General features: G+C 39.0%; 1 protein-coding gene across 1 annotated transcript; it reads left to right on the top strand.

Moving 5' to 3' along the window:
* The first annotated feature begins 6834 nt into the window (after positions 1 to 6834).
* On the top strand, positions 6835 to 14425 carry LOC127433946 (cytokine receptor common subunit gamma-like). Its single transcript, XM_051686332.1, has 8 exons — positions 6835 to 6980; positions 7827 to 7917; positions 7995 to 8167; positions 8251 to 8390; positions 8645 to 8813; positions 9094 to 9193; positions 13036 to 13132; positions 13300 to 14425. The coding sequence occupies exons 1-8, from the start codon at positions 6908 to 6910 to the stop codon at positions 13546 to 13548; spliced, it is 1092 nt and encodes a 363-aa protein (XP_051542292.1). The 5' UTR covers positions 6835 to 6907; the 3' UTR covers positions 13549 to 14425.
* Positions 14426 to 27545: the final 13120 nt, after the last annotated feature.

The raw sequence follows: 27545 nt of genomic DNA, 5'->3' as shown, positions 1-27545 counted from the left end.
TGTACATTAGTCGCAAGCTCTCACTGAGGGAGACTAAGTACAGCACCGTTGAAAAAGGGCAGTACTCACTCTCCGATACTACCTGCTGGGATGGGCCTTCACTCTCTGTTCAGACCATGCCCCACTCCAATGGCTCCACCGCATGAAGGATACCAATGCGTGGATCACCCGTTGGTATCTGTCTCTTCAGCTGTTACACAGACCAGGAGCGCAGATGGCTGTTGCCGACTTCCTTTCCAGAAATGGTAGAGTGGTAGACAGGCCGGATGTCTCCTTGGCCTGAGTTGGGCGGAGGGGATATGTGGCAGCGGGGGCGTGGTCGAGCGTCTGCCCAGAGAGAGAGAAAGCGGTAAGGGCGCATACATCTGAGCCAGATTATGATTAACACCTGTTTCCAATTCTAGTGAGCTTGGGGAGAGCAGCACAAAAGCGACCACACCAGCGCCAGAGGAGAGATTTAGGGAACAAGACTCCTGCTGTGAAGCTGAAATATAAATTTGATATATAAATGTGAAGCTGATGTGTATTTGTGAAGTAGTTTCATTGTGAAGCTGTAAGCCCAGAAAATTACCAATTAAAGCCTGACCTGTGTGGAGAAATCTGGTTCCCTGCATCCTCCTTCCCTCCTGTTGTGAAGTTCTTTACACCTGACTATACATTGTGATCAGTTGCCACTTAGGTGAATAAAAGTACCAATTTCTTTCCATAAGAGCAAAATCTGTACATTATTCCAAACTTTTGGCTGCGACTGTAAATTTATACAAGTACCTGCATGAATTCTTCTGTTAAATCTCATGTATAATTTGAGCTGTAAAGTTGTTTAAATCATTGTTTCTGAGGGATTACAGGGTTTACGGCGTTACATCATCATGGCAATGGAGTTGTAAAATGTACACAGAAAAGGTTAGTAAACTATTAGTAAGCAATTTTATCACACTAAAATCACCTAAAATGTTTATGTCTTATGGCTATACTTTTAAAACAGTGTTTTATCGTTTATGGATTGACCCCATTCACTTCCAGTGTAAGTGCCTCAATGTAACCAAGTTAAAGACAAGTTAAATATACCTTTTGTGATAATCAACATTATGACACAAATGCTGTCGATTGAGTTAAACTTGCATTAAACCCAAAATATTTCAGAACACAGGTTTCTCACAACAGCTTTTAAAAGTTTACTTTTTTTACTTGCGTTTGAAAAATGGTGTGCCCCTGTGCTGAAAAAAAAAAAAAAAAAGCAAAATGTTGCTAAATGATCAAAGAAAACCAGCACACAAAACAGCACTCACCCGACAGTGTTACAACATGGGCAGTGTTGTTGTGTTTTGATTATTCTGTACAGTATAAAGACTTGTAAACTTATGTTTATCTTCTTTTCTTCATACAGTGAGAACAGAAATGCAGTGTCTGATCCACTGGCTCTTATTGACTGCAGTTTAAAAGGGATCTGCTCCTGTTCTCCACCCTCACCGGACCTTGACAATTTTAGCAAGGTCTGGCAAACCTTCATGCTCAGTCTTTGCTGGCTGACTCACAGGCTGTTTGAATTGAAGACCCCATGAAATCAAACTTGGGGTTTTGTGGCTAATAGTCCATGTATATTAGCTTTGAGGCCATCTATATGCCAATGTCCCCTTAAAAGACAAAATAATACACTTCTAAAATGATATTTTGGTGATGCATCTTGTATTAACGTGCATTTACATGTTTTTATCCAATAAAAAAACTCTCTAGAATGAGAATGTCCCCTCCCCCTAATACCACCAACTTCTGACCAGCAATAGTGAACTAAAACTACTAAAGAGCCATCCAAAGGCTTCAAGTGACTGATTGATGTCATGGCAGACAAATGAATCAACAGTTGTGTGACACACAAACAAAAATGTAAGACATTTCTGAATAACCTTGTGATTTATTATTTATATTTTCAGAACATTTTAGTGCACGTTAAAAAAATATTCATATACTTCTGCAAAGACCATCCTTGTCTCTCTCCAAAACTTAAAACGTAGGATCTATTATAAGAGTACGCATCTCTGTTGCTTTGAAAGTGTACGTGTATGTTCTTGCCTCAGTCTGACATGTGTTTGGTTTCATATTTATGGCAGCTCCTCAGTCCTGGCTGCCACATTTCTGCATTTAAAGAGTCAGAAGATACAGAAACCGACAGGAAACACAGAGCCCTGAATGGAACCGACACGCTACCTCATGCTGACTCAGGTATACACTGATACGCCTACGCTCCCCTCTCATATACACACACTCATGCACCAACACACTTGAACACAAAATAACATAATGAAGCAATCTCAAAAACAAAAAAGTAAATGATGACGAATTTTCATTTTTAGGTGAACTATCCCTTTAAAACATATTCTACCACTATGTTCACTAAAATACACATGCACCTTTCCCTTAATTTTAACTTCTTGTTCAATGCATTGTTTTTTTGTTTTTTCTTCTAAACAGACTTCTAAAACAGAAGTCCCTGCAGCAAGACACAGGACTGGATCAAGAGAATTATGATGGTGGAGAATAGCTGATATCTTACCATCCCTGCTGCAGCTGGCACAGGAAGCATCCAATCTTTCTTTCAGTAACACTACACTGCCCTCAGAGCTCTCATTTGTCCTTTAAACCTCAGATGCATGGACTGTGGATCACTTACAAAGTACCTAATGCAAAAAGTAACAGCAGAAAGAGATTAAAAGTTTGACTTTCATAAGTCAGTCAATATATTGAAATGGTGTCTGGCAAAGTCCAATCAAGAGGTGATTGGTTTACTATTTGATGATGGGCTGCTGGCATGAATCATCTATGTTTAAGTCACCATTTTTGTGGGATCTGCTGAGAAATTCTCCTCTGATGGTTGTCAATATATGTAAGGTTTTGTGTGTAAAATTTGCTGCATACTCGACCCCAACTTTAAAATTCTGAGGAACTGACCATCTATGAACTTTTGCACATTGACTTCTGCAAGTGCTCTATAGACATATTTCCAATTCGTAAAAGTGTTAACTGTGTGCATGACATGCTGTTAATGCACCATAAAGTACATAGATTACAAATATATGTACAGTTGAAGTCAGAAGTTTACATACACGTAGGTTGAAGTCATTAAAACAAATTTTTTAACCACTCCACAGATTTCATATTAGCAAACTATAGCTTTGACAAGTCGTTTAGGACATCTACTTTGTGCATGACACAAGTCATTTTTCCAACAGTTGTTTAGAAACAGATTGTTTCACTTTTAAATGACTATATCACAATTCCAGTGAGTCAGAAGTTTGCATACACTAAGTTAACTGTGCCTTTAAGAAGCTTGGAAAATTCCAGAAAATTATGTCAAGCCTTTACACTGTTAGCCAATTAGCTTATGATATTGTGGTGTACTGAATTGGAGGTGTACCTGTGGATGTAATTTAAGACCTACCTTCAAACTCAGTGCCTCTTTGCTTGACATCATGGGAAAATCGAAATAAATCAGCCAAGACCTCAGAATAAAAATTGTGGACCTGTCTGGTTCATCCTTGGGAGCAATTTCCAAATGCCTGAAGGTACAATGTTTATCTGTACAAACAATAGTACGCAAGTATAAACACCATGGGACCATGATATATTGAAGCAACATCTCAAGACATCAGCCAGGAAGTTAAAGCTCGGTCGCAAATGGGTCTTCCAAATGGACAATGACCCCAAGCATACCTCCAAAGTTGTGGCAAAATGACTTAAGGACAACAAAGTGATGGTATTGGAGTGGCCATCACAAAGCCCTGACCTCAATCCGAAAAAGAAAAAAAATGCATGTTCGAGTAAGGAGGCCTACAAACCTGACTCAGTTACACCAGTTCTCTCTGGAGGAATGGGCCAAAATTCCAGCAACTTATTGTGAGAAGCTTGTGGAAGGCTACCCGAAAAGTTTGGCCCAAGTTAAACAATTTAAAGGCAATGCTACCAAATACTAACAAAGTGTATGTAAATTTCTTACCCACTGGGAATGTGATGAAAGGAATAAAAGCTGAAATAAATAATTCTCTCTTCTGACATTTCATATTCTTAAAATAAAGTAGTGATCCTAACTGACCTAAGACAGGGAATGTTTTCTCAAATTAAATGTCAGGAATTGTGAAAAACTGAGTTTAAATGTATTTGGCTAAGGTGTATGTAAACTTCTGACTTCAAATGTATGTAGCACTAAAGCATTGGAAATAACATATTGTGAAATCATTTATAAGCAATTAAAATAAGATTAATGTGTTATATACTAATATATATATAGTTGTGCTCAAAAGTTTGCATACCCTTGCAGAAATTGTGAAATTTTGGCATTGATTTTGAAAATATGACTGATCATGCAAAAACTCAACTGCAATAATTCAGCCACAACTGCCAGAAGAATTGTTCAGGATACAAAGAAAAACCCACAGGTAACCTCAGGAGAAATACAGGCAGCTCTGGAAAAAGACGGTGTGGTTGTTTCAAGGAACACAATACTTGTTGACCCCTCTCCAAACATAGTGCTTATGGTTGTGACCATAAAGCTCTATTTTGGTCTTGTCACTCCACATTACAGTGTGCCAGAAGCCGTGAGGCGTGTCAAGGTGTTGTCAGGATTTTTTGTAGCATTGGCTTCTTTTTGGCAACTCGACCATGCAGCTCATTTTTGTTCAAGTATCCTCGTATTGTGCTCCTTGAAACAACCACACCGTCTTTTTCCAGAGCCGCCTGTATTTCTCCTGAGATTACCTGTGGGTTTTTCTTTGTATCCCGAACAATTCTTCTGGCAGTTGTGGCTGAAATCTTTCTTGGTCTACCTGACCTTGGCTTGGTATCAAGAGATCAACGAATTTTCCACTTCTTAATAAGTGATTGAACAGTACTGACTGGCATTTTCAAGACTTTGGATATCTTTTTATATCCTTTTCCGTCTTTATAAAGTTCCATTACCTTGTTACACAGGTCTTTTGACAGTTCTTTTCTGCTCCCCATTGCTCAGTATCTAGCCTGCTCAGTGCATCCACGTGAGAGCTAACAAACTCATTGACTATTTATACACAGACATTAATTGCAATTTAAAAAGCCACAGGTTTGGGGGAATTAACCTATAATTGCCATTTAAACCTGTGTGTGTCACCTCGTGTGTCTGTAACAAGGCCAAACATTCAAGGGTATGTAAACTTGATCAGGGCCATTTGGGTGATTTTTGTTATCATTATGATTTAAAAAGGAGCCAAACAACTATGTGATAATAAATGGCTCCATATGATCACTATCCTTAAATAAAAGACAGTTTTTTTGCACGATCAGTCATATTTTGAAGAAAAGAAATTGGTACTTTTACTCACCAAAGTGGCATTCAACTGATCACAATGTATAATCAGGACATTAATAACGTGAAAAATTACTATTAAGATTTGAAAAAAAAAATCAAAACTTTTTAAATTACTTCAAAGAGTTCTCATCAAAGAATCCTCCACATGCAGCAATGACAGCTTTACAGATCCTTGGCATTCTAGCAGTCAGTTTGTCCAGATACTCAGGTGACATTTCACCCCAAACTTCCTGTAGCACTTGCCATAGATGTGGCTGTCTTGTCGGGCACTTCTCACGCACCTTACAGTCTATAAGGTCTGCACCCCTGAGTCTTCTCTTTACTGTTGTACATGAAACTGATGTTGAGCGGGTAGAATTCAATGAAGCTGTCAGCTGATGACGTGTGAGGCATCTATTTCTCAAACTAGAGACTCTGATGTACTTATCCTCTTGTTTAGTTGTACATCTGGCCTTCCACATCTCTTTCTGTCCTTGTTAGAGCCAGTTGTCCTTTGTCTTTGAAGACTGTAGTGTACACATTTGTATGAAATCTTATTTATTTATTTATTTATTTTTTGGCAATTTCAAGCACTGTATAGCCTTCATTCCTCAAAACAATGATTGACTGATGTGTTTCTAGAGAAAGCTGTTTCTTTTTTGCCATTTTTGATCTAATATTGACCTTAAGACATGCCAGTCTATTGCAGACTGTGGAAACTCAAAAACAAACACAAAGACAATGTTAAGCTTCATTTAACAAACCAAATAGCTTTCAACTGTGTTTGATATAATGGCAAGTGATTTTCTAGTGCAAAATTAGCAATTTAGCATGATTACTCAAGGATAAGGTGTGGGAAGGGTTGGCTGCTGGAAATGGGGCCTGTCTAGATTTGATCAAAAATTACATTTTTTAAATAGTGATGGTGCTGTTTTTTACATCAGTAATGTCCTGACTATACTTTGTGAATTAAAGTACCAATTTCCTTCCAAAACAGTACATTATTCCAAACTTTTGGCTGCCAGTGTGTGTATGTGTGTGTGTATATATATATATATATATATATATATATATATATATATATACATATATACATATACACATATATATATATATATATATATATATATATATATATATATATATATATATATACACACATATATATATATATATATATATATATATATATATACATATATACATATACATATATATATATATATACACATATATATATACATATATATATATATATATATATATATATATATATGTAGCTTATTTTAGGTTTTTGATAATAAACTGGATAGGTTTTTATGTAAAAGTGTAATACTAACTGTGAAATAAAAATGTGATTGAGAAAACACTGGAGTTAGTTATATTTTGGGCTGGGCATTACATTGTAATTTGTCATCTTTTACATACTAAAATAACATTCAACGATTCTTTTAATAGTTGGCCTCTATAATGAAAAATGTGAATTGTAGTGAACAGGAAATACGTCAACCCACAAAAAGCACAGATGCGAACAGGGAAGACTGATACAGGCACAAACAGAAAAAACAACTGAGTTATGTGACTCTGTCCAAGATGATATTACTGTTTTTCAGTCTTTTCTTTTGGAACACTCCTTCATTTGCATCTCTTGAATCATCTGTGCTGGGTAAGTATCCTACAATTGTGCAGTTTTCTTAATCTTAATGTAGGCTTCATGTAACATTATGTTGTTCTTTAAAATACTTTCAATACTTAATTTGTATTACAAAAGAGAAAAGTGATTCCCTAATAACAAAACAGAGAAGGGTTTTTGTCATTTCAGTAAATTGTTCCATGTTTTGTTGCCTTTTCTGTGTACTTTGAAACTATGGAAGTGATGTTTCAGCATGTTCAAATCAAACTGTTAAAATTATTATTAGTTAACAGTTTATAGAGGGCCTCAATAGCCTGGAGACAAATGATTCCATCAGTACAATAATAGTCCACAGGACATTGTGAAATTCATGGCAACCTGTTGCTCATGTGTAAGCTCAATATTGTGACATTTGGTTTCTATCTATGTTGTGTGGCCATTATGTGCACATGATATGCAACATGGCTTTAGAACTTTTTCAGTTTATTTTTTCATTAAAAAAAAGGACCAAATCAAAACTCTTCTAAGTACTTTTCACTTAGACCTTCATGTAACTGGGATTTTTGACAATTCTAATCAGTAACAAGTGTATAGAAAAGTGTATTCTATGGAAAGATAATCTATTTCCTGTCAGTGTAATCTGATGGTGAGCAAACTGACAAACTCTTCCTCTACTGACAAACAACATGCATTATATGCTGAAATATATGATGTAATTCAACAGAATATACTGTATTATAGACAGAACATCAGTTGGGAAATTTATGAAGGTTCCTTTATAGTGTACCAAAGCCAATTTTCATTTAAATGTTGGATAATAATATGTGCCTGTTTGTTTGCTATTTCCTTAAATCCATTGTTTCTCTCATTTTTACCAAGAGATTAACTGCCTTATCATAAATCTGGCATATGTTAATTGCACATGGTATGACAATGGGACCCAAAAGTACAATTACAGTTTTAAGAGCAAGTAAGTTAAACACAGAACTCAAATTTGTGCACTTTTTGAATGAATATTTCAGGACTAACACGTGTAATTTATCATAGGTTTTCAGGGTATGAAACTCTGGAGTGTTCAAAATATCACAAATATAAAAATGTTAACGTGGGGTGCATGATTCCCTGCAAAGAAACACAACGCTTCAATTCACTAAGCACATGGCTGTACAATGACAACGGCAGTTTGATGATAGAGCAGAAACATGACCTGATCGATAAGGGTATGTCAACTCATGTATTTCGACAATAATGTATGGAAAACATAAATGGCTAATGAATAAACACTTTTTCTGTTGCTAATTAGTGAAGCTTTACCCTCCGTATAACCTATCTGTGGTGGAGAGAAAAGATGCCGAACTGTGGCTGTATTGGAATGTTACGGGACAGAACAGCATTTGCATTGAGAGCCAGGTTCGCCACAGGACCAACAACAAGGACTGGCAGGTACAGTAAAAAGGAGTTTTATGAGATGGAAGCTACACAAATAGATACAGAGGCACCATAAAGTATTCAGTAACTTGAGCCACACTTAAACCAACTGATCTCAATGTGATTTTTTGGTGGATGTTTTATTTTTGGGAGGTGTTTCAGCAGAGTAACCGCATGTGTAGTGTTTGGGGTCTATATTGATCTATATTGTCATCATGCAACTCATCTCACTGAACATGTGACATGGTTAAATTCTTCTCTCTTCCTAGAACAAAAATCCAAGCATCAAGACCTCCTTTAGTTTACCTTTTCCTTCAAAAAGTCTATACAAGTTCCAGGTCAGGGCTCGGGTATCGGCATCCTGCGGAGAGTCCAAGTTTTGGAGTGATTGGAGTGAGACTGTGTACTGGGGATCTTTAAAGCCAAATAATGACACAGGTACTGACTGACACAGGGAGAAGGTAGTGACATATCCCACCTTATCTGTATTACAAGCTCGACTCTCAGTGCCTTATCTGCCCAGTGTTCACCAATTTCATAGATTGACAGATAGGCTGATGAGAAGACCATATTAGATTATGAATTCCTATGCCTGTCTAGGTTGGTGGACCAATACAGCCATTCTTTTCACCAGCTAAACTTAGCAGGTAGTCAGCTGATTGTATATGATTGAAATACGATAACTTTGGCTTTAATGGCTACTCCCTGTTTTTCCCAGAACATCCGGTTACCATGTCTGTGATGGCATTGGTGCTGTATACAGTGGGAGCCATAATAATGCTTGTCATACTCTCCTGCTTGCTGGTCCACAGCGAGAGGTTTGTGTCTCAAACTCCTTATTTAGCATTTTAAAGGAAAAGTTCACCCAAAAAAATACAATTCTGTCATTATTTACACACCCTCATGTCATTCCAAACTTGTATGCTGAGATTTTTTCCATGGAACACAGAGAAACTTTTACGCAGAAGAATCTTTTGCGTAACATTGAAAGTTCATAGTGACTGCAGCTTCTAATTTGATTTGATTTGACTTTATTATCAGAATTTCTTCAGAAATTTGTCTTGTGTCTCAAGACGTACACTGTTTCACATCAATAACATTTACACAACGTTTAACCAAACAACAGAAACAAATACTACAACATATATTACATCCGACATTACAAATAACTGGTTGCTGTGCATCAATTTAATCACTTCTTTCAGTACTAAGTCCACATAGGAACAGTGAGGCCTACTTAGAACCCAAACTCTGATTTAACACTTTGACAGACTGGGGAACAAAAGAGTTCCGCAGTCTGCTCAATTGAGCCTGTGGGACTCTAAATCTTCGATTTGATGGCAAAAGCTGATATTCTTCAAATAAAATATGAGAGGGACGTAATTCTGCCTGCTAGAGACAACATTCTTTTAATATACGCAGCTTAAAAACCTGACTCAAGCATTTGACCAACAATCTTTGAACAAATATGTAGCAGTCTAACCATTCGAGCTTTAAGTTGAACAGAGAGACAACTGTACCATGCACTGATTCCATACTGCACAACACTGTATTATAGATTGAAAAAACAATAATAGGATCTGTTTGTTTGCTCCAAATGACCTTGGTCTCCTAATGAAATAAATGCATTGTTGTACCTTACTACAAACATAATCTATATGTGCACTCCAGGATAAAGCAGCATCCACATAGATACCAAAGTATTTATAGGAGGAACTTGTTCAATCCGTGTGTTATGAACAGTAACTGGTGGAGGATACAAGTTCACTGGAAGACCAAAACTTATTTCATGTGTCTTCTCTGGATTGATAAGTTAATTCTTTTCACACCACTCCACTAATCTATCCGTACAATATTGATGAATACTAGGATCATCTTCAGTGCCTAATAAAGACAACAGCGTAGTATCATCTGAAAACTTCAGTATGTTTGTATTTGGAATATCAGTTTTGCAATCATCTGTGTAAAGTTTGAAGAGGAAAGGTGAGCTCACACAACCCTGAGGTGCTCCTGAATAAGTAACAATGGAAGTTGAATATATCTGATTAACTTTAACTATCTGTACATTATTTGTCAAAAATGAATAGTACCATTGAATCAGATACGGATTAACCTCCATTTGAATCATCTTTGCCAGTAAAAGCTCTGGCTGAATTGTATTAAATGCAGATGTAAAATCTAACAGAGCTCGAGCTGTAGTTTTAGGCTTGTCTAAATGCTTCAATATTAGGTGTATCAATGTTACCACTGCATCTTCTGTTCTACGGTTCTGCTAATATGCAAACTGGTAAATGTCCAGTTTGCCACCTACAGACCTTGTTGTTGTACCACAATTCTTCATAACAATAGGAGTTAAGGCTACAGGACGATAATCACTAGGTACCTTAGGACATACTTTATTTGGAAAAGGTATTATATGTGAGGTCTTCCACATTTCAGGAATTATGTGAGTGTCTACTGAACACTGAAAAATAGGTTGCCACACAGGCGCAAGCTCAGCCACACGTTTTCAGAATAAATGCACTGAGGTTATCTGGTCCTGTAGAATTAGATGTTTAAAAATACTCCTCACCTGCTCAACAGAAACATAAATTCTATTCGACTGCCCAGGTACAACTAAATTAAGGAAGCTAACAACATGATCTGAATTATTCGCTTTATCAAAAAGCACCCAAAGAGACAAAAGCCCTCCAAAAAGCACTTTAAAAGTTGTCCATACAGCTGCATGCACTATATTCAGAGTTTTCTGAAGCCGTATGACTTGTGTGAGATGATTTATGATTTGTGTGAGAAACAGACCAAAATTTAAGTCATTATTCACTACTATTCTTGCCCATTCCAGAATCTCACGTTTAGCCTGTGTTCAATGTAAACCCTTAAGTTGTCATTGCTGGAAATATCAAGTTGTCTTAAGTATCACCAAAGTCTTTCTAACAAGTCAATCCACTGTCGGCCATGTATGGATTGCTCTCAGGAGGCTATTTCCAGGCATGCCAGTGCAGCTCCTATCTACTTGAATGGGGAAAGAACGAAATTTCAAAAACAGTTGGTCAAGATTATGATCAAAGAACATATTTCAAATCAACAATAACATTTTATAATATTGGAATCATAAATTGTGCTTCTTTACCTCATATTACGCTAAAACACGCAATTTTCCCGGCTTGCATAGCTAATGCGCAGTGTTGGGTGTAATGCATTACTAAGTAATTAATTATTGTAATTAAATTACTTTTTCATGAAAAAAGTATATATTTGTGTTATATACTGTATAGACTATAGAACAAATTTATATAAAACAATAGTGAATTTAAAATTTTAAGTTAAAGTCTAATGTTAAAATGTATGTTTTCTAATTTAATGCAGCCCCCTTAAATTCTTTGGCCAGTTCATGAATAATTTATTTGAAAGAATTAAAAGAACAATTTCATGTTTCCTTGTATTTTTCATCTGGTCGAGGTTGAGAAGGGTTTTAGAAAGCAATTAGTAATAAGTAATGCAATTACTTTTCAGACAGAGTAATTAGTACAGTAATCTAATTACACTTTAGAAGATGTAATTAGTAGTTAGTAATTAATTTTTTTTTAGAGTAACTTACCCAACACTGCTAATGTGCATGCATGTTAGCGAGTTGATTGACAGCCGATGTCTGTATCTAAAAGGTGATTGGCTCTTTTACCTGTAAGGCGGGACTTCCTTTCTACATCCGTTGACCATTGGGCATTAGAGCTTCTTGGTTGGGAATTCTAGTTTCTCCCATTCATTTAAATAGAAGTTGCCCATCTCTGCTAAATAATCTCTGGTATTACTTGAAATGTCAGGGTTTGGTCTAATAACTCAAATATTTAAGTTAATCGAACTTATTTTTCTTAAAAATCAATAGTCTTAAGATTTAAGTATTAATAACTCAAACTTTTGAGTACAAAATTGAGGCTAGTGTGAATACCCGCAATGCTTTGCGCTATTTAATTATGTTTTCTTGGTCAAAGGGAAGTTATGGGGGCATTTAAATAGTTGTAATTAAGAATTTATAGAGGTGTTAGTTCTTCTGTAGTATTATATATGTTGCTTTGTTGCAAATAGTTGTTTTGTGTGATTAGGGTGATCAGTATCCCATTTGGTCAAGTTGGAACCTGTTGACAAATTCTCTTTGTGCATGTGCAGTTAAAGTGCAGGTATATATACATTACTTTGGAGAATTAAGTTTAAATATGTCTGACCTAGAATCAGTTATGATCTTTATTTGAGCTGTGCTATTGCATTAGGTTAACCTAACCCTAAACTATTAACAACAGTAGAAACAACAATATTTAAACAGCAAACCTGAGTGAAGTCTACTTGCATCTAGTTAACATAACCTAAATAGTTAAGTTCATTCTATATGAACACAAAGTTAATTGAATTGCATATGTTACTCAATCAAATGAGTGAACTTATTAGGTTTTCAGTGTCACAAACTTCAAACTTCATTGTTGTCTGGCAAGAGATGTGCAAGATTCTTAAAAAGAAATCTTGTTTGGAATGGCATGAGGGTCAATAAATAATGACAGAATCTTCTGTTTTGGTGACATTTTCCTCTACCTGTCTTCCACACTAAATGTCACTTCAGCCTACATGTGTGCAATGTTGATATACTGTAATGTTTAATATTTCCTTTTAGGTTAAGAGTCATTTTAATACCAGTAGTGCCAAATGCAGGCCGAAATGTAAGCAACTATCTTGCGGCTCTTTTCGACAACTATGATGGCAATGTTGAGGTAAGTGACAGATTTCTTTCATTCTCTTCATTATCAATGACACAATGAATGATTTTAATTGTCCACAAATACAAGTTGGCAACCTGAATTAGTTCCTTAACTGATGAGGGAGACCTCAGCCGAAATCAATACAAAAAATGTAATTTGTCATCTTTTTTGTCATACAGAATTGGCTTTCCATATCCAAAGATCTGGAGAAAGCCTTCAAACCCAATTTTACTGAGAGTGCCTGCCCTGTTCGTGAGTACAGAATAGTGTCCCAGTTGAGCAGTGATAGTGAAAGCATCATCTCAATCCCAACAGACATGTCATCAGATTACCAACGCACGCAAAGCTACTCATCGGCCTCCACCATACCTGGACCTGCTGAAAACCCACAAACCCAGGCTCCATCTCAAGTGTATACTCCAGTCTAGACAACAGTCTTTAAATCCGAGGGATTTACAATACAGCAGAAGCTGCTGATCTGAAAGTGTTGGTTGTGTTAGGCAGTTGAGAGTTTAGAAATTAGTGAAGATTTTGTTTTGGCTCATGCAGATCTTAAAGGATCTTCATTTTCACCCAAAAATGAAGATTCTCTCATCATTTACTCACCCTCATGCCATCCCAGATGTACTCTATATGACTTTCTTCTTCTGAACACAAACAAAGATTTTTAGAAGAATATCTCAGCTCTGTTGGTCCACACTATGCAAGTGAAAGGTGACCAGAACTTTGAAGCTCCCAAAATTACATATATGGCTAACTTCACACAGTCAGTGTAACTATATTTACTAAAGGTGTGAATTGTATTTTTAGATTATTCCGTCATGAACCATTTCTTCCTTCCATGACTAAATATTTTTTCTGATTCTGTCCCTTTCCTCTACATTCCTCTCTGCATATATAAAATTTGATTGTATTAAACGTATAACATTATTTTTGTTTTGTTGACATATGTACTTGTTTATGTGTTATGTATATTACATCTTGGGAAAATGTTTTAAAAAATAAAATGATAGCTTAAAATTAAACAAACAACAACTGTAATATCAATATTATCCTTGGTAGCACATGTATGTTGCTGAAATGTCTATTTGATGTGTGCATCTTCATCTGGAAGATGTATTTTTAGAGTGTTTAATCATCAGCAATAAACTGATAAAATGTTTGCTGTTAGATGTTAGTACAACATTCAGTAGATATTTTTGTGACATTAAGGATTTTATGTTTTTTAATATATCTTTTTAGATGTTTTTACACAAATATGATGTAGAATAGAATGTGATGCCTTAAATAAAATTTAAACAAGTTTGACAGAGCATATTATTAGCCAAATCTACCCAAAAATGACCATTAATGAATACCACTCATCAAAAATAAAAATGAATTGAGTGTATGACTGCAGAGACGGAGTGTAAAATCTCTGATTCTCCATATGAATAGAACATAATCACCAAATCTAATATTCCTTAGGATTATTTTTTTTTTTTTTTAGTTCATTTAAAAGCTATGGCAGAAAACAGAAGTAGCAACTGTTGAGGCACTAATTTGACTTGATATTTATGATTGAAGAGATCTGGGGGGTCTCCTTACACCCACAACCCCCACCGTAATAATTTGACGAAGAAAAAAATCTAGTCATGTTGCTAGTATTCTAGTTTTGATGAAACACCAGGGGACCCAACAAAGTTACATTTATTTGGCCTTATGGGGGTCCCTCAACTCTTATAAGGGGTCCGGGACCCCCTAGTCCCCCACTCAGTTTGAACATTGTATACTGTATATATGTATGAAATGTGAAATTAGTTCATATCTTGTCATTATGAGAAATAAAGTTGCGCGTTTATATCAAGTCAATTACAAGCAATAATGCTGCAATTTTGAGATATAAACACGCATCAAGTCTATAAACACACAATTGCGAGTATTGCGAGTCAAGCAAGAAATCACAATTGTGAGATATAAAGTCAGAATTACCATTTTTACTTTTTATTCTGAACCGGAATCAAGGCACCATATTTGTCTCAAGTATTTCCAAACAGTATTTAATTGGTAAAAGCTACACACAAAAAGGAACTGAGAGTACTCCGCAGGATTCCCCAGTCTCTTTTGCTCTTTCATTTTGTTGTCTGGTTTGTAGAGAGCCAGTGTCAGAAAGCCACCCGACCACTCTCTCCACATTCTGCTCTGCCCTCCATGGAGCTGGCTTTGTCTTTACTAGATGAACCTGCCTCCCAGGAGTCTGAAGAATTACTCATGGAGAGGTTCGGGCTGCTGCACAGATAGCAGATGGTCATGTGTACCATTTATTTTATAATGGGTAACTGATCCAGATAGGACAAAAAACATGCAGTCACTGCCTGTACGCATGCAGCGCAACGAATATTGACCTTTTACATGAACGTGGAAGTGTTCCACAATTCATAATGGATGCCTGTTAATATAATAATGTGATGTTTAATGTTTTAAATTTGTAAAAATTGCCAAATAAAAAAAAACCATGTGGCTCCATAGTGATGATATTTACAGAGTCGCGATGACCGTCTTTTGACAGTGCCTCACTCGAGTGGGAAGATGACATGAAGCGACGGCCTGATGTAGTCACGTTGATATCATTAACTATGAGTTATGACAGCCAACAACTGCAAGTTGAGCCTTAATTAATTTATACTCTGACTAACACTTAAAATGGTTGTTGTTCTCCATCTGGATCACTCGTTCCAGTAGTTTTTACATTGTCTCTTATGGAGACCAGAACCAGAAAACAGACCAGCGGCAATCAGAGTCATCATGGCACCACCCGGTGCTTGGTCAGGAAAAATGACTTGAAATGAAGTTCAGGCATGAAACTCTGAATGGCGCAAGTTGATTGGTTCTTTGAGCTTGTTATCTGTTAACCAGTCAGCTTGCCCACGTGATATGTCAAGCCACAGGTGCCAATTTATGTTTTTGCCGGTCGAAACCATGTTTCACATTGATGTGAAATGGTGTAGCCAATCATCTTGCGTTCTCTCTTTTTGCCTAACATTTAAATTTGAATTTCAATTTGCAAGTAAGCCAGTTCCATATGAAAGTAAATCAGCAGCAAAACTTGAAAGCTTGTTGATTTGAATGAGAACTTGTAAAATAAATATTTGTATTCGTAAGCTGAAATTTACACTCACAGCACCGATACGAAAACTTGTCAAATAAAAATCTGTAGTTGAATGTTGCATTGAATCTGCACTCACGGACAATATTCAAAAACCTGTGTTTTAAATTCAAAGTTGCAGACAAATAGTCACAAATGTGAAAAAAATAAATAAATAAATAAATCACAAGAGCTGGAACAACTGATATCGGACCAATCAAAACAGATCATACTGTTAACTCACTCCATCCCACCACTTCTGGGTTCTTTTGGCAGCCTAGAAAATTCTGCTGAAAATGCCCCAAAAGTGCTGTTTGTGGGGTTGAAACACACCATTTCCTACAGATTATTAGAGATTTGGGCTTTTTTAAAATTTCCATCAGGATCGTTGCATCAGGAAAAACTCAGGATTTGACATAAATGATGCTATTTCACGGATCACCGTCATTGTTATCACGTCTTCTCTATTAGAGCCAGTTGATCTGCAGAAGCTGTTGGTGGATTTGTTTGTTTTTTTGCATTTTCCAATTAACATTTTTATTGATTCATAGACTTAACACAAAGAAAAAACCACAACATATATATAATGAATCACATTTAACATTAAACCCCCACTATTACCCCTCCCCCAAGAACTTCCTGTTCAATATAAAACCAGGGAGGGGCTCTCTCAGGTGCAAGCGACCAGTGAGCCAAATGTCTGAGACCGAACGCATAATAATAAAACAAAATCTTGGGTGGGCCTAGCCCACCTTTGTCAATCGGCCTCTGTAATTTATTGAAATGTAATCTGGGACGCTTACCATTCCAAATGAAGGACTTCGCTATGCTATTAAATTGCTTGAAATAAGAGAGGGGGACATCTACAGGGAGAGACTGTAACAGGTAGTTACATTTTGGAATACAATTAATTTTAATAAAATTAACCTTCCCAATCATAGATAAATGTAATGAAGCCCACCTGCCCACTTTGCTCGAAAATCTTTTTATTAAGGGATCAAAATTAACTCTAATTTAATCAGACAAATTTGCTGGGAACAAAATACCCAAATACTTAATGCCCTGTTTGGGCCACTGGAAGGTGCCCTGCTGGAAAGCCGTTACTGGGCAGTACACTGTCAGAGCCAAAGCTTCGGATTTAGACCAATTGACTCTGTATCCCGAGAACTTAGAAAAGGAATTAATAATTCTGTGGAGGCAAGGCATAGATCTAGTGGGGTCGGAGACAAATAATAAAATATCATCTGCGTAAAGCAAAAGCTTATGCGCCACACCTCCCACCACCACCCCTGTAAAATCATCTTCCTTTCTTATAGCGGCTGCTAATGGTTCCAGGGCAAAACAGGACAATAATGGGGAAAGAGGGCAACCCTGCTGGGTGCCCCTATCCAGAGTAAAATAATCTGAAATTAATCCATTTGTTTGTACCACCGCTACCGGATGTCTGTAAAATAACTTAATCCAACCAATAAAAGTAGTCCTGAATCCGTATATTTCCAAAATCTTAAAAAGATAATCCCATTCTACCATATCAAACTCCTTTTCAGCATCAAGTGAGATGGCCACGACTGGAGTCTGATCATTCGCCACTGACCATATAATATTGATGAGACGCCTAATGTTGTCAGAAGAGCTGAGGCCCCAAATAAACCCCACCTGATCAATATGTTTCAGATATACCATAACTTTACTTAATCAATTAGCCAAAATTTTTGACAATATTTTAATGTCTAGCTAGATCAGGGAAATTGGACGGTAACTCTTACACTCGCTTGGATCTTTGCCTTTTTTAAGAATCAGACTGATCCAGGCTTGTGTCGTGGTTGGCAGAAGCTTTCCATTCTTTAATGATTCCATATAAACTTCTGACAAAAGTGGAGCCAGTTCTGTAGCATAAGATCTAAAAAACTCAGCAGCAAAGCCACCTGGCCCACAGGAAGATGGTGGACTCCGGCCTAGCTGCACCTGTGACATTTGAATTGAGTTCTTCTCATAATGATCACATGCAAACAATTCTCTCTCTTATGTTTGCACACTCATAAACCATACCTTAGTGTACGTATTAACTTTGGCTCAGGTCATTCTTGAGAATTTGCCTTGCTTCCCCATTTCACACACTGTGCACAACCACTTCCCAATGGTGAGCGGTGCGCTATCACAATTAGTGTCAAATATAAAGCGTCCGCTATCCCTTTATATGATCGTGTGGCGGGTGCTCACGGGCATGTCAGATCGGGTGCTATAAATGATCAAACATGAGTGTGACTATTTGTCTGCAACTTTGAATTTATAACACAGGTTTTTGAATATTGTCTGAGTTCAGATTGCAACATTCAACTACGATTTTCACATCGGGGCTGCGAAATTTCAACTTACGAATACAAATATTTATTTTACAAGTTCTCAAATTCAAATCTACAAGTGCTGGAGTTTTGCTACTCATTTACCTTCATAGTTTCACTGCAGCAAATACAGGCTAGGTGTAATCAGCCCCGACAGTATTGGTCAGCCCCAATAGCTGTATTTCTCTCTCCTTCTTCATACAGTAAGACAGAAATAACGTACCTGTTCCGCTGGCTCTTATTGACTCCAGTTTAGAAGCGTCCAGACCTCCAGTCCAGTAGGAATACACTAGTTTTGTGGCAATTAGTGTATTCCTAAAAGACAAAATTATCTGTACTGTAGCTTATTTTAGCGCTTTTTAAAATGTACAGTTTTTTTCTTCCCTGACCAAAAAAAATGGATGACTGATCTTGCAATCAACTACAGATATTTGTCCAAAAAATGCTCATTAGAATGATAATGTCCCCTCCCACTAAAGCCACCTACACCTGACTAACAACAGCAGTGATGTTAACTAAAGGCTAATTAAAAAGGGACATGACCTTTTAATATTTTCCACCCCAACTTCCTTTTTCAATATGAAATATGTCAGAACAGGAATAAACACTGCGCCCATCAAGTGGTTTCATGGGATCTATAATTATATCAGACACCCAGACCCAAATAATACAACAGTTGCATGATACTCAAACTAAAATGTAAAACTCAATAGCCATGTGATTTATTATTTACAGTTTTTCAGAACATTTGAATGCATGTTAAAATATTTAAACACTTCTGCAAAGAGCATTCTTCTCTCTCTCCAAAAATAAAAATGTAAGATCTATTACAAGAGCATATCTCTCTGTTTACACTTTATAAATCATAAGTATATTCTTGATTCAGTCTGAAATATGTTTTGGTTTCCTGTACATGGCAGCTCCTTAGTCCTGGCTGCCACATCTCTGTTGTTAAAGATTTAGATACAGAAACAGACAGAAAACACAGAGCCCTGAATGGAGCCGACACTCTACCTCACGTTGACACAGGTACACACTGATACACCCACACTCCCCTCTCAAATACACATGCTTTTGCGCCAACATGCTTGGACACAACATAACACTCAACATGATACAAAAAAAACAAAAAACAGGAGCACTATGATGGTGTACAGGGCTGGCCCATTCTATAGGCGATATACTGTAGGCGGCAACCTAAGGCCCTGAAATCGTCTCGGCTATGTATGTAACCTCGGTTCCCTGAGATGAAGGGAACAAGACATTGCGTCACTAAGCTGATGCTACGGGGAGTTTCCTTCTAAACAACCTAGTTGAAAAAAGAACGGCAGGATTGGCTATGGTGTTTAAGCCCGCCCTTTTAGATGCAAAGCTGTCTGGACTAAAGCGGGTGCGTAAACACCACTTCTCTGAATTTTATGACTGAGGGACAAAGAGCGCATCGCTCGCACTTAAAAAAAAAAAACGAGTCTATAGTGCAACCAGCATACGCAATGTCTCGTTCCCTTCATCTCAGGGAACCGAGGTTACATACGTAACCGAGACGTTTCCTTACGATTCAGTTCATTTGACATTGCGTCACTAAACTGACTATGGGTAACAGAGTCCCATCACGCCACACTACATGACATAATCTTCCCAGAGAGGAAACATGATGCTGCAGTCCCGCAGGACGGCAACCGACATGAGTATGCCACAAGTGAATGACCCTCATGGTGGGGGCCTGGGTAGCTCAGTGGTAAAAGATGCTGGCTACCACCCCTGGAGTTCGCTAGTTCGAATCCCAGGGTGTGCTGAGTGACTCCAGTCAGGTCTCCTAAGCAACCAAATTGGCCCGGTTGCTAGGGAGGGTAGAGTCACATTGGGTAACCTCCTCGAGGTCGCTATAATGTGGTTTGTTCTCGGTGGGGCGCGTGGTGAGTTGAACGTGGATGCCGCGGATGGTGTGAAGTCTCCACTCGCGCTTTGTCTCCGTGGTAACATGCTCAACAAGCCACGCGATAAGATGCGCGGGTTGGCGGTCTCAGACACGGAGGCAACTGGGATTCATCCTCCGCCACCCGGATTGAGGCGAATCACTACGTGACCACAAGGACTTAAAAGTGCATTGGGAATTGGGCATTCCAAATTGGGTGAAAAAAAAAAAAGACCCTCATGGTGAGCCAGGAGGACAACACTCAGAATATATATATGAACTATGGTCAAATAGTATGAATGAACCCTTTCATGAACCCAGTCACATTGTGGAATATCGCTTGAGTACTGAAGAGGTCTCATGTGTAACAGACCTAATGGTGAAACATTACCACTGAAGTAATTTCAGAGAATGCTGGGTTTTATGGTGACAGCATTCACCGTCATAAAACCCAGCATTCTCTGAAAGTATTTCAGTGTTAATGTTTTCCCAGTTTGAATGGAGATAGACACCGAAGAATGGTAATGCCTCTGACATCTATCACGATCTATAACTATGCATAAAATTTAATGGCATCTACTCTAATATTATATTATTTGTTTCCATGTCTTAGCCTCGGGATTCATATCCCAAGGTTACCAGGGCCGGCCAGATCCAGCTCCGTTCCTGCTTGGTGTCGGACTCCACTGCTACATGTTGCGGAGTGATAATGACAAACTACAGCCGATGCTAGCCAGACATCACATCAGTCTTTTGACTTCAGAGGATGAACTGATGCCAACTCCAACTGTAAGACATCAGATACTTCATATGCCACTGCCTGAACCTTGGACTTAGGATGGACCCCACAAACCTCACCGAAATGACCTGCTGGTTGAACTGTGATGCACCTCACTGATCTTTGTCTATTGATGGACTACACTCTTGAAATGGCCGGTTGTGAAATACTTCTCCATTTTGGCATAAAGTGTCTCATAGCCTGTGAGTGGTCCCTTAACGACGTCCAGACTTCAGGAACCATTCTTCAAGGCGAGATTTTTCAGGTTCCTCTGGAGGAGACCACTCGAGACCAAGCTCTTCAACCGCCCTTAAAAGGACACAAAGCATCTCCTTGTCAGTGGCACATGCACGCTCCTCACCCTCGCTGGGGGAAGGGGCAGCAACGTCCTCCACTGACCACTCACCAGATGCAGCGAGAGACATAACATCATCCTCAGCATCAGAACCGGCAAACATAACGAGGCCGTGCACTCCTGCAGAGGGCCAAATCTTGTCTGCACATACTGTACATGGAGATTGAGGGGCTCGCGGGTGCCAGCATGGGGTCCACCTCAAATTCACCTTGCGGATCCGCTGTGCCTCCTCCTGTGAACTCTCAGGAGTCACAGAAGAGGTGGGTGGGAGGGCGTAGGAGGCTGAATCGTCCCTCAGAACTAGGGTGATTTGTGAGCGAAGCATCTTGTGACACATGCCTTCACAGTGAGGGCAGTCTGTCTCCATGAGAGCTGTCTCTGCGTGGCCATGGCCCAGACAGCGAATGCAGCTCTCAAGCTGATCTGATGGTGGGATGCGCCCCTCGCATAAGGAACACTTATGGAATGACATCTTTAAAAAGACACGAACATGTAAGTGGCTCTTTTAGATATATATCAATACACACAATATAAACAATAAGCTTATAAGGATACACAACTCCTGACTAAGCGCTGTGGGGAATCAGGATGCTGAAGCAGCCCGTTCACCAGCAAAGCGTCAAGTGGTGAGGCGGAGTAAATGTTCGCTGGAACACTGCAGTGGAGCGGAGAGTCTTCTCATTGCCGTGAAGCTCCCACCCTCTGGCTCGTGTATGTCAACAGCATAGTAGTAGAGGGCTTCTAGACAAGAGATGAATCGCTGTCTTGAAGGAAGAAAAATGGGAGGAAAGGTGTTTGCGCGCCCGCTTTTATACCGGACAGCTTTGCACCTAAAAGGGCAGGGCTTAAACACCATAGCCAATCCTGGCGTTATTGTAGAAGGGTTTCAACTAGGTCGTGTAGAAGGACACTCCCCATAGCGTCAGCTTAGTGATGCAATGTCAAGTGAACTGAATTGTAATGGAAGCATTTCTAAATAATATTAATTGACATCAGCAACTTTTATTTTGAAATTCCCTGTGGCTCTAAGTACTCCATACTGTAGCTCACACATTTGTTTGGATCAACACGCATGGACCTCATAATTTAATATACAAATCACAATGACGATGTACTGTAATAAAAAATTAAAATATTAAGAATAAGATGAGCTCTAAATAATCACCAAATGACAAATAACTGAAAGTTACAACAATTACAATAACAGTGGTGTATAAAATGTCAGAAAACAGTAAATCTATAAACAGTACACAGTAATTTGCATTATTATTTATACTGCAATTCATTACTGTGGTAAGTGGCGCTTCTAGACACAGATCACACACATTGCTGAATAATGCTCACGTTTGACAGAAATGCAGAAAATAAGTCATGAAAAATATTACTTTGTGGCTATTTGAGTCTTTGAGGCTTACTTTGTTTAATGGATGGCAGAAATAGCATTTGTCAAAGCATAGGGCTTGTAATGTTTTGTCAAGAATAATCTGGGAGTTGGGGCTGGGTAGCTCAGCGAGTATTGACGCTGACTACCACCCCTGGAGGAGTGACTCCAGCCAGGTCTCCTAAGCAACCAAATTGGCCCGGTTGCTAGGGAGGGTAGAGTCACATGGGGTAACCTCCTCGTGGTCGTGATTAGTGGTTCTCGCTGTCAATGGTGTGCGTGGTAAGTTGTGCGTGGATCGCGGAGAGTAGCATGAGCCTCCGCATGCGGAGTCTCCACAGTGTCATGCACAGAAAGCCACGTGATTAGATGCACAGACTGACTGTCTCAGAAGCGGAGGCAACTGAGACTTGTCCTTCACCACCCGGATTGAGGTGTGTAACCGTGCCACCACGACGACCTACTAAGTAGTGGGAATTGGGCATTCCAAATTGGGGAGAAAAGGGGATAAAATAATAATAATAATAATAATCCGGGATAGGAATTCAGACACTGCTGACATAAAGACGTAAAAAAAAAAAAAAAAAAAACTCAGAGTGAAAATATGAGCAATTAATCTGCAACATTACCAAACTATCCTATCTACTAAATCTTCTGAAAGACATGTTTATACTTTACATATATTCATATTTATTTAATTTCTATACATTTTGAGGTGTTGTGTTTATAGACCCTATTTAGAATATGTATTTTTATCTATACATTATTATTTTAACTTTTATTCACTTTTGCACAGATTCTGCCGAACTTTTTGTTTTTATTGATTTTGTTGCACTTAAACATTTACCTGTAGTTATGTGGGTAGTTGACATTGAATTTCAAGCATTATCAGCAGTGTCCTGCAGTGTGAATTTCTTTATCTAAAGCTATTTTACAGCATTTTCTTATTTTGTATACTGTAATGGGTAACACTTTACAAAATGGTTGTATGTTATTAACATTACCTTCATTAGGTAACAAACAATATTTAATTCCGCGATGAGAGAATGGTTCAGAATGTCCCGAGTCACAACCCAACTCTTCTCCTTGGGACCATACCCCTCTCAAACCACCAGGTATTGAAATCCTTTTCCCCATTGCCTAGCATCCAACAGCCTCCTGACAGTGTAGACAGGGGAACCCTTGACAAGATGAGGGGGAGAGGAAGACAAAGAGGGATTAAACAGACTATGACATACAGGTTTGATACGGGAGACATGAAACACAGGATGAAACCTACGCAGGGATGCTGGAATCCGGAGCCGCAACAACACTGGACTGAGGACCTTGACAATGGGGTACGGCCCGATGAACCTTGGTGCCAACTCCCAATCTAGAACCTTAAAGGATGGTTTCAGGTGAAGAGCCATACCCTCTGCCTACAAACATGCCTAGGTGCCAAAGTCAGACACTGGTCAGTGGCAGCCTTGGTACGGCCCCTCGACCAGTAGGAGTGCCTGCCTAGCCCTCCTTCAGGTGTGCCAACAATGCTGGATAAAAGCGTAGGCAGAGGGAACTGCTGGATAAAATCGTAGGCAGAGGGAACTGCGGCCTGCAGCTCCTGCGAAGGAAACAGAGAAGGCTGATAACCAAGACAATACTGAAACAGGGACAGCCCAGTTGACGACACGGGCAAAAAGTTGTGGGCATACTCATACTAAGTTAACTGCTGAGACCAGGAGAATGGGTTGTGGGAAGCCAGGCATCGAAGCATCCGTTCCATGTGCTGGTCAGCCCACTTGGTCTGCCCGCTGGTCTGAGGATGGAAGCCTGACGACAGGCGCCAATCTGTCGACAGAACACAGTTGGAGACGAACTGGGGCTCTTCTGATTAAACATATTTCTCAGCACGTCGTTGACAAGAGCCTACAAGACAGCTGGGGCTTTGGTCAGCTTGAAAGGCATGTTCTGATACTCAAAGTGCCCCGTGGGGGTGTTGAAAACCATCTTCCACTTATCCCCCTTCCTAATTTGGACTAAATGGTAGTCATTATGGAGATCTAATTTTGTGAAAAACCTTGCCCCATGCAGGACCTCGAAACCTGAAGTCATAAGAGATAGGGGGTACAATTGGTAATGTAATGAGTCTTGGATTCACAGACAGTGGTAGCCTTCTTACATTTTGGTCTGATTTCGGCGGCAACGGACATAAACACATCCTAATTGATCCAGAGATGATGAAGCTGACTGATGATGTCAGCTATCTGTGTGGCCAGGGCATCCGCTGCTTGTTGGCAGATGCTAGCTGTTCCTCTTGAAGGCCTAACAAAGAGGTTTGGAGTTCCACAGCTGATCTCACCGGAGTTTTGTCTGCTGAATCCATTCTGGCCAGACTGTACTGTCAAATATAGAGGTGGGTAATCATTCAATGTAGTATTTATTGGAAACAATGCAAATAGCAAAGTGAAGCACCAAAAAAATAAAGCCCAATCAGTCCAAGGGGCATAGAAAGGGAGTAATCCAAAACAGGCCAAAGTCCATAAACCGGGAGAGCAGAGAGGTCAGGCTAAAAAAAACAAACAACAGGGAGCACAGGGCAAATGCACAAAACAATCTGACACAAGACAGCAAACGAAAGGAGAATAAATAGGGAGAGAAATCCAATCGGGTAATGGGAAACAGGTGCGACCGGTAACAAGCGACCGAAATAAGACAGGAGCGAATAAACTGCAAGACAGCGGCTGTCATGTGACACCTGTCAAACTAAAACAAAACAAACACAAGAGGAGAGTGGAAACACAGAGACAGAGAGGCGAAAATCACACAGATCAGCCAGGAACCTACATGTTGGGCAGAAAAGGGAAGATTGATACATATACAGAAAAAACAGCAGAGTTATGTGACTCTGTCCAAGATAGTGTTACTGTTTTTCAGTTTTTTCCTTTGGAACACTCCTTCATTTGCATCCCCTGAATCATCTGTGCCAGGTGAGTATCCTACCATTTTTCCATTTACAAAAAAAAAAAAAAAAAGTATGAACTTATGTAGGTTTCATGTAACATTGTTGTCCTTTTAAATACTTTTAAAACGAAGTATTAAAAAGGAGAAAAGTGATTCCCTAATAACAAAATAGAGTAGGGTGTTTTGTCATTTTATTAATTTCTTCCCTTTTTTGTTGCCATTTCTGTGTTCTTTGAATCTACAGAAGTGATGTTTCAGCTTGTTAAAGTTAAAATGTTAACATTGTTATTAGTTAACAGTTTATAGAGGGGCTCAAGTCCTCAAGGCATTGTAAATTTCATAGCAACCTGTTGCTCCTGAGTTAGAACAATGTCCAGACATTTGGTTTCCAACTAGTGGTGGGCGACATGACCAAAATTCTATATCACGGTGTAACAAGGTTAAAAATGGGAAAGGAGGAGGTGGGAACCGGCTGAACGGTCAAAATAATATTTAATGAAATAAAAAGACACACAACACAAACGCACACATGGCAGCTGCACGTGGCTCTCTCTCTCGAACTGCCGCATCCCACTGCACTTATCCCTCTCCTTGGCTGATTAGCCCGATTGGGGGCTGGGCGTGCAGAGTCACAGCCCAGCCCCACCCTCCTCCTAGTCACACACGGCATGAATATTGTTATATCACGTTGACAGTATATATCGCAATATAGCTTTTTTTCTTTTTTTTTTTCTGAAAACCAACAAAAAAAGGTTTATAAACTCCGCAAAAAAAGAAACGTCCTCTCACTTTCAACTGCTTTTATTTTCAGCAAACTTAACATGTGTAAATATTTGTATGAACATAAAAAGATTCAACAACTAAGACATAAACTGAACAAGTTTCACAGACATGTGACTAAAAGAAATGGAATAATGTGTCCCTGAACAAAGGGGGGGTCAAAATCAAAAGTAACAGTGAGTATCTGGTGTGGCCACCAGCTGCATTAAGAACTGCAGTGCATCTCCTCCTCATGGACTGCAACAGATGTGACAGTTCTTGCTGTGAGATGTTACCCCACTCTTCCACCAAGGCACTGCAAGTTCCCGAATATTTCTGGGGGGAATGGGCCTAACCCTCACCCTCCGATCCAACAGGTCCCAGACATGCTCAATGGGATTGAGATCCGGGCTCTTCGCTGGCCATGGCAGAACACTGACATTCTTGTCTTGCAGGAAATCACGCACAGAACGAGCAGTATGGCTGTGGCATTGTCATGCTGGAGGATCATGTCAGGATGAGCCTGCAGGATGGGTACCACATGAGGGAGGAGGATGTCTTCCCTGTAACGCACAGCATTGAGATTGCCTGCAATGACAACAAGCTCAGTCCAATGATGCTGTAACACACCACCCCAGACCATGATGGACCCTCCACCTCCAAATTGATCCTGCTCCAGAGTACAGGCCTCAGTGTAACGATAACGATAAACGCGAGTCCGACCATCACCCTGGTGAGACAAAACTGCGACTTGTCAGCGAAGAACACTTATTGCCAGTCCTGTCTGGTCCAGCGAAGGTGGGTTTGTGCCCATAGGCAACATTGTTGCCG

Source organism: Myxocyprinus asiaticus, chromosome 43, assembly GCF_019703515.2.
Source record: "Myxocyprinus asiaticus isolate MX2 ecotype Aquarium Trade chromosome 43, UBuf_Myxa_2, whole genome shotgun sequence".
Lineage (NCBI taxonomy): Eukaryota > Metazoa > Chordata > Actinopteri > Cypriniformes > Catostomidae > Myxocyprinus > Myxocyprinus asiaticus.
This window is presented reverse-complemented; position numbering and strand designations above follow the sequence as displayed.

Bases quoted from the DNA above. Each gene is read 5' to 3' on its own strand.
- LOC127433946 (XM_051686332.1), top strand. From the start codon at position 6,908: ATGATATTACTGTTTTTCAGTCTTTTCTTTTGGAACACTCCTTCATTT. The intron at 8,168-8,250 runs GTATGTCAACTC...GTTGCTAATTAG, and splicing joins ACATGACCTGATCGATAAGG to TGAAGCTTTACCCTCCGTAT. The intron at 13,133-13,299 runs GTAAGTGACAGA...TTTGTCATACAG, and splicing joins ACTATGATGGCAATGTTGAG to AATTGGCTTTCCATATCCAA.